Genomic DNA, 19993 nt, shown 5'->3' on the forward strand with positions numbered 1-19993 from the left:
AGCCTTCTCTGAACCAGACCATAAGCAACCCAAGACCAGTTTCAGCCTCTTCAAATGGGTGCAGCTTGGTTCCAGTGGCATTATGAGCACGAGGCCCACATCTGGGTGTACCCTTCTTCCTAAATCCCCGCAATTATATTTGAATAATCTTGAATTACTAGAAACACCCTATTTCTTCCTATCTCTTGCAGCCCAGAGCAATCAACCAGCTACTATGAATTTGTTGGTGTGACTAGCTGCCATGATGTGCTTCACTTGTATCGCCTGCTCTGGACCTCCACTGTCTTGAACATCATCGGAATTTTCCTTGGAATTGTCACAGCAGCGATCCTTGGAGCATTCAAAGACATGGTAGGTCTTGCTATACCTTTTACATATTACTACATGAGAGCATGTGACCAATCAGAGTACACTTACAAAAGTTCTATCCCTTGAGCTACACTGCAACATGTTGAGTGCTAGGTATAACTTTATCGTCAACTAAACATTTGCACCAATCCATGTGACTTCTTCCCATGCATTTGTGAAATCCTGAAAAATTTCCATGAGATCCCCCAAGAGCCTCTTTCTGTCCCGGACATGATCTGATCAGTCCACACCCAACAAAATTCCCACTATCAGAACCTCTACACTAAGCCCGTTCCAGAACACCCAAAACTGTGCTTTGTGCTGTAGTCTGTATTGCTGAGATTGAATCTGGTCGAGCGTACAGAGGGCCCGATTCACAGAACTAACTTAAGACAAAATCCTAAACTTACTACCATTTTGGTATTCACAGAAGGCTCTTACTCATTTTGGTATTCACAGATGGCACTTACTCATTTCGGTATTCACAGAAGTTAGGAGTCCTAACTTTAGGACTCCTAAATGCCTTCTGTGAATACCGAAAGTCTTAAAATTAGGATTTTTCTCAGTTTATTAGTAGTATAGTTAGGACTCCTAACTTTAGGACTCCTAAATGCCTTCTGTGAATACCGAAAGTCTTAAAATTAGGATTTTTCTCAATTTAGTAGTCCTAAATTTAGGACTCCTAACTTTAGGACTCCTAAATGCCTTCTGTGAATACCGAAAGTCTTAACATTAGGATTTTTCTCAATTTAGTAGTCCTAAATTTAGGACTCCTAAATGCCTTCTGTGAATACCGAAAGCCTTAAAATTAGGATTTTTCTCAGTTTAGTAGTTGTAAAGTTAGGAGTCCTAACCTTAGGAGTGGAGTTCACCGTCCAAGCCTAATTGTCAGTCCCTTCATCCAATCCAACATTCATGTATCCAAATAATGTGTTTAAAGGTTTCCTTCAGAAAATCAGAGAGCCTTCCATGAAACTCCTACATCCCTGCCAAATTAATTGACTTCATATCTACTCCTTAGTACTCAGTTTGGACTTAAAATCTGATTGGCTGCCTTTTCACAGCTTTATGAGGATGTCTCCAGTTTGTTTCAGTAAAATCTGTATTTGGACATGAACTTGTGACATAGTGCACCCTTCTGCTCCAAAAATGTCCTTTTTCCACTGCAAGTGGATATTTGTTTACATAACATCCCAGGTGTTTTTCTCCTGAAGCCTACATCGTTGTTTCTTTAATAAGTTTCATCTCTTGTTTTCATGGCTAAAAAATAATAAACTATTTGTATTTACCAATATGTTAACATCCACCTTTTTGAAATCTGCCTATTTTTTTTATGTGGTATACTAGAACAAGTCTATAACTCCCATTTCAATTTCCTAATATAATCTATTAAGTAAGGAGGTATTATGCATGCTCATATCCAAGGTGATTCTACTCTTTATTTTTACAGGTGCCCTTATCCCAGACAGCCTTCAACTCACGTCAGCCTCCCCAGATCATGTACAACCCAGGACAGCAGATTCTTACCTATGCTGGATTTTGCCCTTCCATTTCCACCGTCTCTGGCTACGCCCCCTATCATTTACCTCTTCAGGTACAGTACCTGTTTGTTTCAACGTCTTCGATGCCTGCCTCCATGAGTTCCCAATGGTTAATTGTCGCTCTCTGATGACTGATCTGTTGTACTTTGAGATGTAATGTTTAGCATAAAGCATGTACCAAATTATTATGAAGCGGGGATCATCACCATTATCATGAACCAGCTCTACTAGAGCGCACGGCTACCCTGAACCCCTGGTCATCGATACTACTTTCAATGATGCATGTGACGGAATTTTAGTCGCTTGCCCTATCACTGTGACAGAGACTGAAATAGTATTTGATTATTTCAATTATTTAGTTTTTTATATTGTGTTTATATGTTGCCAAATGGTAAATTCTATGCCGTTTAGTCTGGTCCGCTAGTCAAACTTTAAGTTTTCCCAGTCTGTGAATCAGGCATGAGATACTAAAATTTGATGCATGTTGTCTTGGTTTTCGGCCTCTTCTATGGAGATGGGTTCGCTTGAGCCAGTTGATGTTGCAGTATCATTGATTATATTGGTCCGGATTATATTAAACCAGAAGTTGTTGCAGAAGGTTTCAGATTCTGTGGGCAAGGTCTGACTGTCTTTGCTTGCTAACATGTTATGAAGGGGCCAAATGCCTGGGTACAGATGAGGTGGTCCTATGCAGCCACGGTCAGGTCAAATGCTTCTGTAAAGAGTGACGTTTTCATTCTTCCCCTAAATCTCTGGGGCTTCATTTTCTCCCTTTGTGGCTTGGTGTAGTTGTTACAAAACTCTCCATCCTGTGTAAATATGGAGAGTGCGTTGTGTTTCTTCTAGGGGTGGGCAAACACGCGGAAATATCGCGAAGATGCAGAAGTTGTTTTCCTGCCCGTTCGCGGTATTTTCTGCGTGGTCGCGGCTCGCCAACTTACCCATGCGGTTGCTCGCGGGCGCTTCCATCTTGTTTTCACTCTTCTCGACGTGCATGATCGCGAGAAGAAAGACGTGATCGCGAGACCAATGACATTACTGCGCGTGTGAACTGTCGCGAGACAGCGCAAATGGCTACCAACAATCCAACATCTTGTGGAGAACGCGACCGGATCGGGAAAACTTGTCGGCGAACGCGGGGATTCAGGTAAGGCGATCGCGCGCGCGCGAGAATGTTTTATTTTACAGCGCGAGCAAGAAACAAATTATCGCTAAGCTGCGGAATGCGGAAATTTTGACATTTTCGCGTTCTCCGCGGAACGCGAAAATGTCAAATTATCGCAATTTCCGCGAGCGGAACGGAAATTTAGCCCAGGCCTAGTTTCTTCTGATTTTGGAATCAGGGTAGAGTACCTCAATCATAGTCTCTTTTCAGTTTGATTGTGTAGTGTAGTTCCTATATCCCTGATAGGCTCTGCGCATTGGAATAATATACACTATATTTTTGACATAGGATTGAGGTCAGTATGTCTCTATTGAGTACATTAAACTTAATTACTTGTGTGTGCCAGCTAACTCAGAGGTCACTAGAAACTTCTCGAATATACAAGAAGGGATTCGTTTCTGACAACCGCATAAACATGACAACTTTGTTTCCCTTAGAGTCGGAAAAATCTCAGAACCGTGGAAACAATAGATAACAGTTTCACTCAGTCAATCGTGCATGCTTTGTTTCTACAGAGTTGCACAGAAATAGAGAGATGGGTGTTTCAATTAAAAGGGTTTATTGAACAGTCTTATTTCTCATGCAAGAGATATGAACTGCTACAATCGTAAGACAGGATGCGAAGTACAATACGTACAGAATTAGCAGTAGGATGAAATAATACTGCAATAGCATGGTTTGTAACTATGACATATATTTCTTAAAACATAAATAAATAACACAGGCGAAAATGTGAATACTCATCTGATGCTTCTAAATAGTTCTACCCCAGTGTACATAACCTAAGAGTATTATTAGGTAAGAAGTAAGTGCTGTTTTCTAAAGTATAGCTAGCTATAGTTTTAGTTTTGCCAAGAGTTGCCGAAAGTTTCTCTAAGTTCTAGTCTGCTCCATACCTTAGAATGAGTGACGTTGGTATCTCTTTCCGGGACTCGATATCTAACACCCCGCAAGGGGAGTCAGAAACACTGGCGCTGGATTCTCTGCGAGGAGGATGACAGCATCTGGACAGTGCATCAGGCGGGAACTCGATCTCCTTCCGAACTTGCTGTGGCGAACCACAAATAGGCAGTCAAACTGGACCGTGCCGGAACCGTGGTTTTCCAGGTATATTTATACCTTGAAGGTGTTTAGGAATGCCTGTATTGACGTAAAAGTCGGGCATCGGAACGTCATGAATGAACCCCTAAGGAATAGATGTTCATGCATACTAAATGAGTTCTTGGAGAAATCAATATCCAAGCAAGGGAAATTCCTAAAGGCTTAAGAGTCTGGTTTTCCAAGAGCTTGTTGTGACGTGGATTGACGGATATAGGAGACCATGCCTGTATTTGGTTTGTATGGACAATGCCTAAATAAGGGCTGGATTTTCTATGCCTAAATAAGGGCAATATGAATTGTACCTATATAAGGGCATAAATTGGGAAACCTATATACGGAATCTAAATCTACACGCAAAAATGGTGGGGTACTAGGTGTTGAAGATGGATGTGGCCTTTCCCTCAAAAAGTCTACCTGTTGCATCTGTTTGAGCTCTTGTAAGGCTCTCATATAACGATAAGCGTCTTAGTGCGCCAGAATTTAAGCAGCCAGGTGGATAGGAGGTTTTAAGAGTTTCCTCATGTTGAAATCATTGCAAAGAGTAACTAATAGGTTGGAGCTAAAGTGGAGTAGTTAGGAGTCAAAGTTGAATAGTACAAGCAGTTGCAATCAGTAATCCCCTATGTATTATCCCTTGAGAATAGGGCGGGTCCTCTAAGGTGAATATAGCTCACTTCCCTTTTGTAAAGCTCAAACCCTTCTGATAAAGTGCAGCAAAGGACACAGAATTTTAATGTAATCATCTGTTCTGCCTGTAACCATTGGAGTGCCGAAAGAGGACAGGATACATGATCAGATTTATATAGTTCATCACAAGGTGAACTGATACATTCTGGCTTAGGTGAAATTATTTTATAAAGTAGATAGGAAGCAGAAGATACATGAGAGTCTGTTTAGTCAATTCTTGAAATGACTGGGGGGTTTGTGGTCACTACTTTGGCCTCTAACTACAGTGGTGGTGAAAAGGTGCATCCATTATACCTTTAGTTTGTGTTTCTGAGGGCAATGGAGTTTAAAATTTAGAATCCGAGTTTCTCCTCTATGATACAGAAATAGGAAAACTACCTAGTTCTGCAGCCGAACATTCAAGGACTAAAATGTATCTTTTTCCACAACCTCTATTGCTTCGGTCAGAATTCAGCCTCACCAAGTGGCTTCTCATCCAGATAAACAGGACTACCATACATGTTCACTAAACCTCAACAATCAGATTCCTTCCAACACTGAGAAGAATCTGGGTACAACTAATCCAAGGTAAATAATAAATAAGGTGGTGGAAAGGACAGAGAAGGCCATGTGCATGATACGTGTAATTTTCAAGTTAAATCTGTACTCAGAGCTTTTACAGCTAAAGCCGCTTGGTCTTTTTTTTTTTAGATGATGGACAATGATGCCTTTTTTTTTTAACCCTCTGCATCTTCTTGGGGAATGGGACATAGGCAATAGCGCACAAGGTAAACACGGGCATTTTGGGGCCTCACTTGATCTGCCTGCATATTCGAGTTGAGAAAAGGGAGGGACTTTCGGAAGGGGTTTACTTGGTGATTCATTCACTTTTATGACTTGAGGGGAGAAGATGAGGTCAATGCTGAAAATTATTAAAATGTCTTTGCATTTTGAGTTGTCCTCACATGAATTCCCAGGGATCTGAGTCAAGCAAACCGAAGTGGATCATTCAGTTTGTCCTCAACTAGTAGTTCTTTTGTTTATACCAAGCCAAGGAACCTCTCCCTCAGCCATAATGGAATGTGCCCGGGCAACTTGAAATGATGGGCTGGATATTTGGACCCACTCTGCAGCCTGAAGTGGATCATCATGTAATTGTATACGTTCAGAAGTGGAGGTGTTTTATTTCAAAGCTTATGTGCCAGTTACTGAATAATAGGGTAGAACATGGGGGCAGGTAAAGTGTCTGAGGAAGGCTAAATGTAATCTTTCTAGTTGTTTATTTTTGATGCACCTCTCTGGACTTGTTGACTTTAATCCATAAGGAACTCTTTGGTCAATTTGAGAGCCAGACCATAACACCCTGTTGATTCCACCTACAGATGGTCAGCATTTGGTGGTCAAATATACCAAACAGGTCTGAGAGTTTTGGGTGGTAGGTGACATCAGCTGCTTCTAATAAAACAAATGATGCTTGTGGGCTTCTGTAAGAACTAATTTGGTTCTTCCGGTCAGACTTGTCTGTAACTGATAAGAATTCTTTAGAGTAACTGGGTCAGTAAATTCCCAGAAAATATGATAAGGTTCGATTAGGATTTGGGTGTGTCTGCGATTCGGTTAACGGTGTACATTTTCTTGACTCATTTGAATACGATTTAAGTACAATGATGTTCTCTCATTTAGACATGGAGGTCGATTCTTGCCTTCATTGTTCAGATTATGGTTTAAGAGGTTCAGAGTTGCAATGTGTGGGTTTCCTTTTATTTGCTTTAGGCTAGTTGTGTTCTACCTTGGTATGATATTTGTGTGGACAGTGTGCAACAGTTTTTCAGAGCCAATTCTGGACAGTATTTAAGTGTTTTATCAAGACTGATTTGCATATGGCTGGGCCCAACCTGGGGTGGCGTAGTGAGCAAAAGAACAATGGATTTAAGCCAGATCTCTTGACTGGGGGGGTGAATGTTTGATTGATTCAGCATTCTGTCCATCATTTGTTGCCACAGCACTTTTCACCCTAAGAGAGATGGGGATGCCCAGACCTGGGTCCGTTGCTCACGGTGCCACTGGATTCAAGCTAGCCTGGCTGATTAGGGGTAATACCCCAAAACCGGTACCAGGATGCTAGTTTCTGGTCCAGTGAGGACCTGGCTTGGCAGTTCGGGCTGGACATTTCCCATGAGTAGCAGGGTCAAGACTGATTTGCATATGGCTGGGTCAAAACTGGGTTGGCCTAGTGAGCAAAAAAACTATGGATTTAACCCGGTTCTGTGACTGGGAGTGAATGTTTGATTGGTTCTGCATTCCGTTCATCAGTTGTTCTTTTCATTTAATCACCTAGGCATTTATCAACTCTGAGAAATCTAGCACCCATGTCTGTCTTTGCCATGATGTGTCTTGGTTGCTCACTTTCTCCAACTGCAATCCTGTAGCCTCGAACTTTCTTGTTCCCCCTGACCCTTTCTGACACACTCTTTCTCTTTCAGTACTGTCCTACTAAATCGATCACCACTGTCAGATGAGTGTCTTTGCCTCTCACTGCAAAATGATTGCTCCTGTCATACCCTTACTTCTCTGTTGTTTGTGATCAACAGTCCTCCTTCTCCAAACTACTCTTTCCCACCGTCACTTGCATTCACTCCTGGTCTTGCACTTCTGGTGTCTCTCTGTTGGTGTCACTCTTGCTTCTTCTGACATGCAGTCAGAAGAAATCCTCTAAGGTTAGGAATTTAGGTACTGTCATGGATAAAGCACTCTATATGACCCAGCAAGTCATCTGATTGACCATATCCACATTCCACACCATGAGGAAACTCCAAAACATCTTCCCTCATCTTGGGTTGCTATGGAAGGTCAAGGCAAGCACCTCTCTCATCCTATCATGTCTAGACTATGTCAGTAAGGACTATGCCATGGAGTACCAACTACTATTAGACAATTCCAAAGAATTCACAATTCTGTGGTAAGGCAACTTCTGTACCTTAAGGTTAGTGAACACATTTCACTATCTTTTAAGACTCTGCCTGTTGCCAGAAAATGTTCCTTCAAACAACTGTGTAAAAAACACAATGCAATAAATGGGAATGGGCAAACATTTTTACAGAACAAACTCAAAATATACTCCCAGAAAAGGGCACTTCATTCCAGACTGGCTCCACAACAATTATTTTCCACAATACTAGAAGAAAACGTTTGGTGGTATGTCATTCTCATCCAAACTGCAAAGCTATGTTGTTCTTTCATAGCAAAGACACTTCTGCCATAAATAACCTGGTGTTTAGATGGATGCTGAAAGCATGGTTATTTCTTGATTTAAACCTTAGAATGCAAAACAGAGTAAACTTCACATCATCAAAATGAAATGGGGATGTGCAACAATGAGGACCTAGAAGTATCACTCTCAGACCTGACAGCCTTAGGGTGGTCTTCCCCCAACTTTTTGCCAATCTCCCTCCACTTTTCTGACCTCGTTTGTACTGGTACTAGGAATCTGTGCACTTCACCACTGCTAACCAGTGCTAAAAGGCTTGTGCTCTCTCCCCTAAACATGGTAATATTGGTTCATCCCCAATTGGAATATTTAATTTACATGTAAGTCCCTAGTAAAGTGGTACCCCCATACTTACGGACTGCACATTAAATCCTACTAGTGGGCCTGCAGCACTCATTGTGCCACCCAATAAATAGCCCTTTAACCATGTCTCAGGCCTACCACTGCAGAGTTGTGTGTGCAGCTAACACTGCCATGTTGACCTGGAAAATAACTTTTTTTCCAAACCCAAACCTTCCCTTTTTATACACATAAGTCACCCCCAAGGTAGGCCCTGAACAATCCACAGGACAGTGAGCAAAGCATTTAGAAAGGCAGGACATGTACTTTTTAAGTTTTACATGACCAGGTAGTGAAAAACTCCCAAAGCAGTTTTTCACTGCTGCAATGCATATCTCTCGCATAGGATAACATTGGGAATACCTTATTACATTTTATACGTGTAATTTCCAATTGGGAATAGATAAACCCTCTAAGTCCGGTGACTCTGGAATACTAATTTAAAATCCTAAATTTTGGTGAAGTCAGACTTTAAATTATAATTTGGGAAATGCCTCATTTAGAAGGTTAAGTACCATGGGGTTGGGCCTCTAACCAGCAAGATTGGGCCACTAATAATCCAAACACAAACAGGATCTAGTTGTAGTTTTTAGCTCACGTCATTTTGGAATTAAGGACAAGAAAATTAATTCATCTTGGCCTGTGAATTTAATCACATATCCTTCATTATCATTTGAAGAACTATGATAGACTTTCAACATGTCATAGAAAGGGACAACTAAAACATTTTTCAAATACATGATTTGCCCCTCAGCCCTAGGCAAGGCTGCTCAGAACTGAGCCATGACACACATTAAAAAATCATTATACATGAAAAACCAAATGTGTATCTGCTTTAAAGAAACATATTAGTACATTATAGAATGCCACTGAATACATTTTAACATTGAACAGGGGTAACCATCACTGTCATTCTCTCTAGTGTGAACCTCTATTTACTAATCCAAGCTGGATTCAAGATGGCCGACAGGTGAGGAGCTCTGGCCGGGAGCTCCCTGGCTAGGGATTGCCTTTTTGGCACTAATTCCCTGGAATCTACCTCCTCCTTGGACCTTCTACTCACCTGTGGATCTATGGACTGCGATCCTTTGATTCTCCAATTCCCGCGAGCGAATTCGAAGCCTGCTTCTGCAACTTCTGAGGAACCTTGATAATCCTCCAACAGCGATGTTCTAGCAACATGGCCGATGCCCGGTGGAGCTGCCTAGGTAGCTGTAGACGAGATTGGCTGTGAATCACTCCCTCGCCTGTCACCTACCCTCTGGACACAGTCACAATTTCTTGTCTCTCCGCTACATCTCCTTCCTCCTGCACCAACCAACGAGCATGAGAATTGTGCCGATAGCGGATCCAATTTATCACAGTTGATGCCCGGTGGAGCTGCCTTTGGTAGCTGTTGAGGAGACGGATTGGGGTTCACCCCTCTGGCCGTCACCATGTCTTCCGGGATTTGACCACGATTGCTTGACCTCTTGCTTTGCCTTCCTAAGCGGCGGCTGGGACGCTCGAGTCTTGTTTTACCCCGACAATGCAGCAACGAGAGTGCCGCGACGCTGCTGCCCTGTGCCCCTTAGCCGTTTTTCCCTTTTCAAGTCTGAGGAAGTTCACCCTCCTGACCCTGCTGCTGCCTCCCTCTTCCGGGGTTGTTGCCTGGGCACCCAAGCTGACTTCCCCTGACATTGCAGCATGCTGAAAATGGACACTGCTGCCCCTGTAGCCCCGAGTTTTCCTTATGACGACCCGGTTGTGATCGGCGATCTCCAGCCTTCCTCCCTCCCTGGTACTGTGGATGCCTCCCCTATCCAGTCCTGCTTCAAGGAGTCGGTTTACTTGTGGCTTTTGGATTGGATTTTTGTGTATCCCGCCATCTTGTGTTTGATGTTATCGGTGCCCGTGACCTGGGACCTCCATCTTGATGGCTCGACCGATTCCCATAATGCTGGACTGCTCCCTGTGTCGCCTGACTGACCTTTACCTCAATTCTCCCCCCCCCTTGGGACGCATACACCCCTCTCTGCTTGTTTAGTCACCGCAAGGTACCCTTTTTGCCCCCTCCCTTGGTCCCACTCCATATCCAAGGTGATCCTACACAGTGAGTGGGTCCGGCACTGGATGTTTGTTTTTAACTTGACCCCTACCGGTCTGTTGACTCTTGAACTCTGACTTCTTTGGTGTTCTCTGAAGTCCCATCTTCCATTGCCGGTCTACCAGACCTGATCTACTCTCCAACCCACTGATTCTCCCCCGCTACCTTCTATGCTGCATGGACTTGTTTATGTGTTATGCTCTGCTCTAGTAACTGACGTAACTATGTAACTGTTTTTATTTTTTTTAACTTTAACCTCATGTAAAGCGCTCTAATACCTCCGGGTCTAGCCAGCGCTATATAAAACTCTGCAAATAAATAAAACTAAAGTCTCTTGGGGATTCTAAAGCTGATTGGTTATAGTGGAATCAGTAAAAGTTCATTGAGATTGTCCACTGACCAAATGACGCAATTTAAAGGCACTCCCCAAGGGTATGTCGACATGCTTCGAACCTTGTGGGTTATTGGGGTTCTCGTCAGGACCCTAACCCAAGAGACATTAGTAAATAGAGGTTCACATTAGAGAGAATGATAGTAATGGTTACCTCTGTTCAATGTCAAAATGGATTGACTGGCATACTTTAATGCACTAATATGTTTCTTTACAGCAGATACATGTTTTGCTTTTCATGCATTATGATTTTTTTTATTTGTGTAGGAGAGTAGGATCTGCCTCTTATGTTGCCCCCACTTTTTTTTCTGATGTTTACACTGGTTTCTGTGTATAGTCTGGCTGGGACCCTGCTAATCAGGGCCCCAGCCTCTCTGTTCTGTCTAAACAACTTGGAGTGCATATTAGGTGCACTAGTGATTGGATACTGTGGTGCCTTAGGAGTCCCTAGTATATGGTACCTTAGGTACCAAGGGTATAGATACTTCACAGGCCTACCAGAGGCTGAAGCATATATTATGCCACCCCTGGGAAGCAGACTAAATCTGACACCATAGGCCTGCTACTGCAGCCTGGGTGAGGTGGTGCTAGCACTCCTCACTGAGATATAGGTTCACTATATCTCTCCTGCACACACATTTAAACCTATCAGTCACCCCTAAGGCAGGCCCTATCAATCCTGAGGGCAGGGTGCTTGGTTTCCATGTGAGGGGGTGCCTCTGCCTGAGCAGGGCCCCTCTGCAGCTCTCAGAGTCCATTCTCTGGGGCTGTTTGTGAATGCGGTCAAACCATATACTCTTAGGTGCATTATAACCTTGCGGTAAATGCTAACTTTGGAATGGCTGCATCCAAACATGTCGTGTTTTGTGTCAAACGCTTTGGAATCATACCCCCACACCAGTAACTGGTGTGGGAGTATGATCTCACCCTTCTAGAGGGATAGACATGTACCTACTGTGGAAACACGGTAGATTCCTGAAGAGCCCTGGCATCACAAAATGGATGCCACCAGTCACAGACACTGGGCTGCCCTCCTGCTGATGACCGAAACTTGCAGTGGAGGAGGCCCAACAATAGGTATCCTGTAACATGGAGGTGTGACCACCTCCCAGACAGGGTTTAGTGTATTGGGGCTGGGTGGGTGCACTCCTAGAGTGCTTTAAAGTCCTGCACTGGGGGAGCAGTAGGCTCCTCTGTGCATACACCAGTTCAAACCGGCTCAGGGGCTACCTGCCCATGCTCTGGCGTGAAACTGGACAAAGGGAAGTGGGTGTAGCCACCCACTCCCCTGACCCTCCCATAGGTAGGGTCATAGAGCTAGTCCCTCCCTTCCTTCTAGTATAAGTTAGGGAACCCTTGCCATTGCAAACTAGATACCCCTGGACGACACTCTGAAGATGAATCCCGGACCTTCGACGTTCCATTACCTCTGGAAGACGGAAGAATCTCCCTTGGAGTCAAAGAGTGACTCCCCTGCTTGGCAGGCACCAAATCTTGCAATCAATGGTCGCAAACTCCACCGCTCCCGCCGGAGCCTGAAGTCCCTGCAGCCCAGGAAGAGGATTTCCTGGCTTCTCCAAGGCCATCGTGAGTCCCCAGCGACGCTGAGGCAAGTGGACCCCACGAGTGACGAGGAACCGCAATCCCTGGGTACCGTGCACTATTTTCAAGTGCAACCCCTTCACGACGTTCTACAAACCTGTGCATTGGACCACGTGTGGTCCAAGCATCCAGCAGGAATCCCTCCAAATATCAGAGGCCTACCCCATCCCGAGTGACCTTGGGCCCCTGTTGAGTGAATCCTCTTGAGGCATCTTTGCGATCCCTTGCCGGTTGGCTCGTGGGTCCCCTGAAGACTTTTCTACAGTTCCAAAGGGCTCCCCTGGTTGCTCCAGGCCTGCCCTGACTTACCTTCGCTGGGTGAATCCCTCAGACCTTGCTGGTCTGCACTGCTGACTTTTTGTCCTTTCCACGAGACTTGCTGTTACCAAGGCTTGTTGGCTCCAATCTGGTCACCGACACCACAGTAAGCTGCAGACTTCATGGGACACGCCGAATCCAGCTACTAGTCATCATTGATACCTCCTGGGCCTCATGGCTGAATAGTCAAGATACCCATGGATCACCTGAAATCACCCGACGACTGTGGGCATCCATCTTCCTTGCCCCGGGTCACTGCCAAGTGACTTTGAACACTGCCCCCTCTGCTTTCAGGTCTTCCTTCTTCTGAATCCAGCCTTTGATTCCACCAGACACTTCTCCTGTCTTCACAAGCAGCAAGTCTTCATTGTCTCCCACTGAAAATGACGCCGCAACCCGACACTAAAAGACACCTATGCACCTGGCTTCCCTGGGTGAGGTAACTCGAGCACTACGGTGCTCCTGTGGGTGTTGGCTCTAGAACTACTTAACAAGAAAGAAACAGAAATGGGCGCACTCCGTGTTTAAACAGTGTAGATAAATTAATCAAATCGTAGGTGCCAACGAGTATATCCCCCTGAGTTGGGAATCAAATGAAAATTGAGTAAGCACACTCCTGGGAGAGGAGGGTGTCACTCGTGGCACTCAAAGGGAGAATCAAAGTTCTCCTTGTCCGTGGGTTTTGTTCCAAACAATGAAACAGTAATTCAGAGTCAATTGAGTTTATTCATAACATTCATCCAAAGACGTAGAATTATCATCATTCTGTCAAACTCGACTCATTTATCAAATATCCATTAATCAAATGCCCAATGCATTTCGGGCCGTTCAAGCCCTTCATCAGGGGCGGCACTGTGGAGGAAACAAGGAAGCAGGACTCATTTATCGAATCATACACAGTTTAAACGAGCATGAAAGAATAAGACGTAGATTGTGTGAAAAAATACGGTGAACAATAAAGTTTTCTGAAACGAGAATGAAAAAACAGGCTGAGTACAAGCGAACTTGTACAAAGTGCAACGTGTGTCCTTTGCTTACAAACCACCAAGTGTACTAACGTAAATGTGCGGGTAAAGGTAGTGCCGCTGGCTGGTAAGCACGTCAGTGAAGTCAGGGGTTCCTAATAACGGACAAACATGCTGTTGTCCAAAGGTTGTGGCGTCCAGTGGGTAGTGAGTTACAAGAGTGATATTGCCGGTGTCCGTAAGGTTTAGACCCGTTAAACCACAGGAGTCAAGAGTGGGTGGGTAGAAAACTGTTATCAAGCGGTTTTAGCGCGAGTGGTTAGTAGGGCATCAACTTACGGTAAAATTGTAGAATCGAGATCACATCACTTAACGAGAGAGCGCTCACGGGTGCTGCGGCGACAGTGAGATTCGTGGATCGTAATCATGTGTTCGGGGGCGTATTCATTTAAAGGAAAGTGATTGTACATGTACGTGAACTACAACGATAAACATGGAAGACAGATGGGTAGTTCGTCGGACGAACGAAAAGCAAGTGAATGTCTCCTGTGTGTAAAAAAGGTGTCCTAAGCAAAAGCCAAAGATAAATGAAAATGGAGTAGAAATAACATGTAAATAAAATGAAATCGCAAATATCACATAGAGGAAGCGTTATGAACAGTAATATAATACATGGAAAAAGCAAAGTCAATCACATCAAAGGAAATCGTTGTCGCTTCAAGGATTGTAAATGGGTTAACAATGAATTCCAGAGGTACAGATTATATATAGTCATCTTCTCAACAGTGTAGGAGATCGGGTTACAAGTAGCAGCCTAAATCGTAACGTTCATTAAGACCCTTCGGCTGGGTAGAATTCAGTTTGTGGATCCAAAAGATTTCTCTCTGTAATAGGAATTTGTTATTGTCTCGTCCTTTCAATACAGGAATCTGTTCAAGGATGAGGAAACGGAGTTGACATATGTTATGTTGATGTTCATGAAAATGAGTGGCAATGGGTGATTTGGCCTGTTGAGTTCTTATGTTACTTTTGTGTTCGTTTATCCGAATGCGAATTTTTCTTTCAGTTTTTCCCACATATACCAGGCCACAAGGGCATTTCAATAAGTAAATGACATTTTGGCTGTTGCAGGTTGCAGTCACTCTGAGCTTGATAGGGTAACCATGTAGTGGGTGTTGGATTGTAGTTCCCTTGATGATGCAATTGCAATTTCCACAATTAAGACAGGGCTGAGTACCTTTGTAAGAGCTTGTGGTAGAATCTCTGGTGTTGGAAAGAATTTGTTTGAGGTTGCGTGATCTTTGATATGCAAATCTGGGAGGTGTCTCAAAAACGTTGTTGAAGTCCGCCTCTGTACTTAACATGGGCCAGTATCTCAGTATGGTTTTCTTGATGGTGAAACTCTGGGTGGAATATTTGGACACAAATGTCATTCTCTGTGGTGTAGATATGGGTCTTTTGGGTTGGAGGAGTATTTGTCGTGGAGATCTATCTGTCTTCAATACTGCTTTATCAAGGATGTCACTTGGATATTTCCGTTGTTTAAATTTGGAAATACACATGTTTTTACTGGACTCATACAGTTCATTGGTGCTGGAAATCCTTTTTAGTCGGAGAAGTTGTGAATATGGCAGGTGATTTTTGAGCGATGGCTGATGAAAACTATGAAAGTGAAGAAGGTTGTTATGATCTGTTGGTTTTGTATACACTTGTGTAGTAAGATTTCCTTGTTGGATGGTAATGCAGGTATCCAGAAAAGTTGTGGATTCTGTGTTGGTTAGATGTGTGAGTTCAATGCGTTGGTCGACAGTGTTGAGAATGGTAATGAGAGATTCAAGTTGTTGAATTGGACCATTCCACATTTCCATGTATTATATTACTGTTCATCGCGCTTCCTCTATGTGATATTTGCGATTACATTTTATTTACATGTTATTTCTACTCCATTTTCATTTATCTTTGTCTTTTGCTTAGGACACCTTTTTTACACACAGGAGACATTCACTTGCTTTTCGTTCGTCCGACGAACTACCCATCTGTCTTCCATGTCTATCGTTGTAGTTCACGTACAATCACTTTCCTTTAAATGAATACACCCCCCGAACACATGATTACGATCCACGAATCTCACTATCGCCGCAGCACCCGTGAGCGCTCTCTCGTTAAGTGATGTGATCTCGATTCTACAATTTTACCGTAAGTTGATGCCCTACTAACCACTCGCGCTAAAACCGCTTGATAACAGTTTTCTACCCACCCACTCTTGACTCCTGTGGTTCAACGGGTCTAAACCTTACGGACACCGGCAATATCACTCTTGTAACTCACTACCCACTGGGCGCCACAACCTTTGGACAACAGCATGTTTGTCCGTTATTAGGAACCCCTGACTTCACTGACGTGCTTACCAGCCAGCAGCACTACCTTTACCCGCACATTTACGTTAGTACACTTGGTGGTTTGTAAGCAAAGGACACACGTTGCACTTTGTACAAGTTCGCTTGTACTCAGCCTGTTTTTTCACTCTCGTTTCAGAAAACTTTATTGTTCACCGTATTTTTTCACACAATCTACGTCTTATTCTTTCATGCTCGTTTAAACTGTGTATGATTCGATAAATGAGTCCTGCTTCCTTGTTTCCTCCACAGTGCCGCCCCTGATGAAGGGCTTGAACGGCCCGAAATGCATTGGGCATTTGATTAATGGATATTTGATAAATGAGTCGAGTTTGACAGAATGATGATAATTCTACGTCTTTGGATGAATGTTATGAATAAACTCAATTGACTCTGAATTACTGTTTCATTGTTTGGAACAAAACCCACGGACAAGGAGAACTTTGATTCTCTCTTTGAGTGCCACGAGTGACACCCTCCTCTCCCAGGAGTGTGCTTACTCAATTCTAGAACTACTTACCCTGTAAGTGACTTGCTTGTAGACTCTCCCAAAGTATCCTTAAACTCTTAATTTCCAATCGCGACTTGCTCCATTGAAGTCAATAGGGATTCGCGGCTGTGTTCTCACACTGCATGCGTCTCCCGTGGGTCCTTTACTTACCTGCCTTGGATGGTTTCGTGAGGCCCCAGCGCTTCTGAAGGCCCTAGGCCTTGTCCCTTTGCAAGTCGTTGTTCTTAAGTCTCTTTTTCAGTATATGGTCTGGTACGCCCCTAGGGCCCCAGCCATATTTGTGCTTAATTTATTGTGAAACGTTGATTTGTGCATATGTTTCTGACTTCTAATCTCATAAAGAGATTAGCAGAGAGTTGTTAGTAATAAATACATATATATTTGATATATATACCTGTGTGGTGTCTTTTCATTTAGTGATTCAAGAGATTATACGGTAAAACGAGCTGCTTTACATTCCTCTAAAGACTTAGCCTGAAGGCTGCTCTCCACAGCTGCCACTAAGATAGCTTTCTTTAAAGGTTGTCTTAAACCTACTTCAATAAGAGTCGAATTGTACTGGTGCAAGGTGTCCACTTTAACTAGTGAATAGCATATACCAGGCCAACTTCTCACAATTTGTGTCACGGCTCGATTCCGAGAAGCCTTATAAAATGTTTAAGTGATCCCTTTCCATGACATGTTGAAAATCTATCATTTGTGTTGCAATGATAATGAAAGATATGTAATTAAATTCACAGACCAAGATGAATTAATATTCTTGTCCTTGATTTAAAAAAGAAATGGGTTAAAAATTACAGCTAGCTCCTGTTTATGTTTAGAACATTTAGAAGGTTGGCATTTTTTTTACTTTCAGCCATCTGGTGCCTGCTGCCTGTCTCTGATCAGTCTGGGGTAGGTGACAGTTGGGCTTTGTGTATACCCCCTAGACAGCCACAGTCAATGGGAGCTTAGGTGTGACTTGATGGGCCATCTTGGGAGGATGGGAGGGAGGAGCTTGACCCAGCCTTACTTACACCTAAATAGGCTGTGTCCTGTCCCCACAAAAAGTGCTGCATACCCCCTTGTAGTGGGTCTGCAGTCGGGGCAGGAAGGGAGGATCTCTGTGCACTTCAAATACCTGTCTTTGAAGTCTCCCCCACTTCAAAGGCCCAACTGAGTATAAGTACTGGACCTTTGACACCATGACTTCAGTACACTTCTGGACCTGTGAAGACTCTACCAGGAAGAAGGACTGCTGTGCTGCTGAAGGACTGACACTCGTCTGAACTGCTGCTTTGATGGACCCCTGCTTTTCTGTGCTGCTCTGTTGCCTGCTGTTCTCCAAGGGCTAGTTGACTGGCCTTGTAGGAGAGTAGGATCTGCACTTATGTTGCCCCCACTTTTTTTCTGATGTTAACACTGGGTTCTGGATATAGTCTGGCTGGGTCCCTGCTAATCAGGGCCCCAGTCTCTCTGTTCTCTCTAAACAACTTGGAGTGCATATAAGATGCACTAGTGATTGGATACTGTGGTGCGTTATGAGCCCCTAGTATATGGTACCTTAGGTACAAAGGGCATAGGTACTTTACAGGCCTACGAGGGGCTGAAGCATGTATTATGCCACCCCTGGGAAGCAGACTAAATCTGACACCACAGGCCTGCTACAGCCTGGACCATTAAGAATACATCTACCCCTTTCTTTACCTTTCCTACATAACTTCGCTTCTACCCCCCTCCCCTCTACCATGGACAATCAAGGCCTCAGCTTTGGAGACGAGGTTGTCTCAGGCATACTTGACAGTACCCCCTCCCTCCTTGGTGCGGATGGGAGTGTCGCATCAGGGTCCCAGTCAGACGACTGGAACACATTGACTACTTTGAAAAGAGAGTGGCTTAGGATTACTCTGCATGGCGCTCTCATGACAGAATATCTTCGTGCCAATATCGCACCCACAGGGTTGATTGTTAACAACTTCCCCAGACTATTTCTTGATGACGCTACCTTCAAGAAGGAGTGGTCCCTGATTGCATGGAAATGCACCAGGGACCTCTTAGTGCTCATCATTAATACAGCGAGACGCTTGGCAGATGCCCTATTGATAAGGATACAAATCGCTGAAGGTGCACTTAAAACTACCATCACGATCTCGGCTTATAAAAGCAAGCTTGCAGAGATCAACGCAGAAATTGCTGAAAACAAAGACTACCTCATGAAACAAAAAATCAATAAACTACAGAAAGACATTCAAAAATTCGATAAGGAAAAAGTATACCCCTACCTCAAGTCAGACTACACTTCAGCTAAGAACAGCTATTCTTCCGATGACAACTCGGATAGGAGAAGTTCTTCTGACAGCAACTCCAGCACGGGTAGTTGGGGCCCCAGTATGGGCCGACGTAACCAACGTGCTAATTACAATTACAATGTCCCCACTTTCCAGGGACCCCCTTTATATCCAGGCCCTCCTCCACCACCATTCTGGCAGTATCAACCTTTTCAACAAGGACACCCGCAATTTTTCAACAATGGCCCTCCTTTTTTAGACAGAGGTTGGGGCAGAGGAAGAGGTCGCAACAGAAGAGGCACACAAAAACAGGTTCACTGGCAGGACCCCTCAATGGGAGGGATGAACACCAGGAGCAAAACCCAGAACAAAAAGGATTAGTGGTTAATTTATCACAACGCAATTTGTCTGACCTCGAAACATCACTTTTACAGAAGGGATTAGGCTTTGTACCTACCCCTAACACTGACAAGTTTAGAGATGTCTGCGAGATTCAGAAATTATTCCGTAAAATAAGATTACATGCGTTTTTCCTAGACAAACCCACCATTCAGGAAGACGACTCGGGACTGAGCATCCCCTCAACCTTTACACCTCACAGTGCCATGGTACCGGTTGAGATCCTAACCTTGGAAAAAGCGGTATTAAAGGATTTGGCCCTCACTCCCTTAGCAACCCCTTTCCATAACCTATCTAAGGAAGAAATGCAAGCAGCAAACAGCTTGTCTAATGACGACTCGATCATCATCAAACAGGCGGACAAGGGTGGGGCCACTGTGATCCAGACTAGAGAAGACTATGACAGCGAATGCAAACGTCAATTGAATAATGATAGGTATTATGCTCCTATCTCTGTTGATCCTACACCTCGACTTGCTAATACCATTTCGATGTTAGTTAACGAGGCTCTTGCCAATGGGTGGGTAAGCAAGAAAGAGGCTACATTCCTGAACACAACAGAACCTAGGACCCCTTACTTCTACACCTTACCCAAAATACATAAGGGTACTAGTCCGGTCCCAGGGAGAC

The 19993-nt window shown here is 43.9% G+C and overlaps 1 protein-coding gene across 1 annotated transcript in view; it reads left to right on the plus strand.

Moving 5' to 3' along the window:
- TMEM255B (transmembrane protein 255B) overlaps positions 1-19993 on the plus strand; it is a 670912-nt gene that overhangs the window by 604652 nt on the left and 46267 nt on the right. Inside the window, exons 7-8 of the mRNA XM_085620508.1 lie at positions 192-351; positions 1799-1942. Coding sequence (XP_085476634.1) covers positions 192-351; positions 1799-1942 — 304 coding nt within the window. The remainder of the gene's footprint in view (positions 1-191; positions 352-1798; positions 1943-19993) is intronic.

The sequence above is a fragment of the Triturus cristatus genome, chromosome 8, assembly GCF_964204655.1.
Source record: "Triturus cristatus chromosome 8, aTriCri1.1, whole genome shotgun sequence".
Taxonomy (NCBI): domain Eukaryota; kingdom Metazoa; phylum Chordata; class Amphibia; order Caudata; family Salamandridae; genus Triturus; species Triturus cristatus.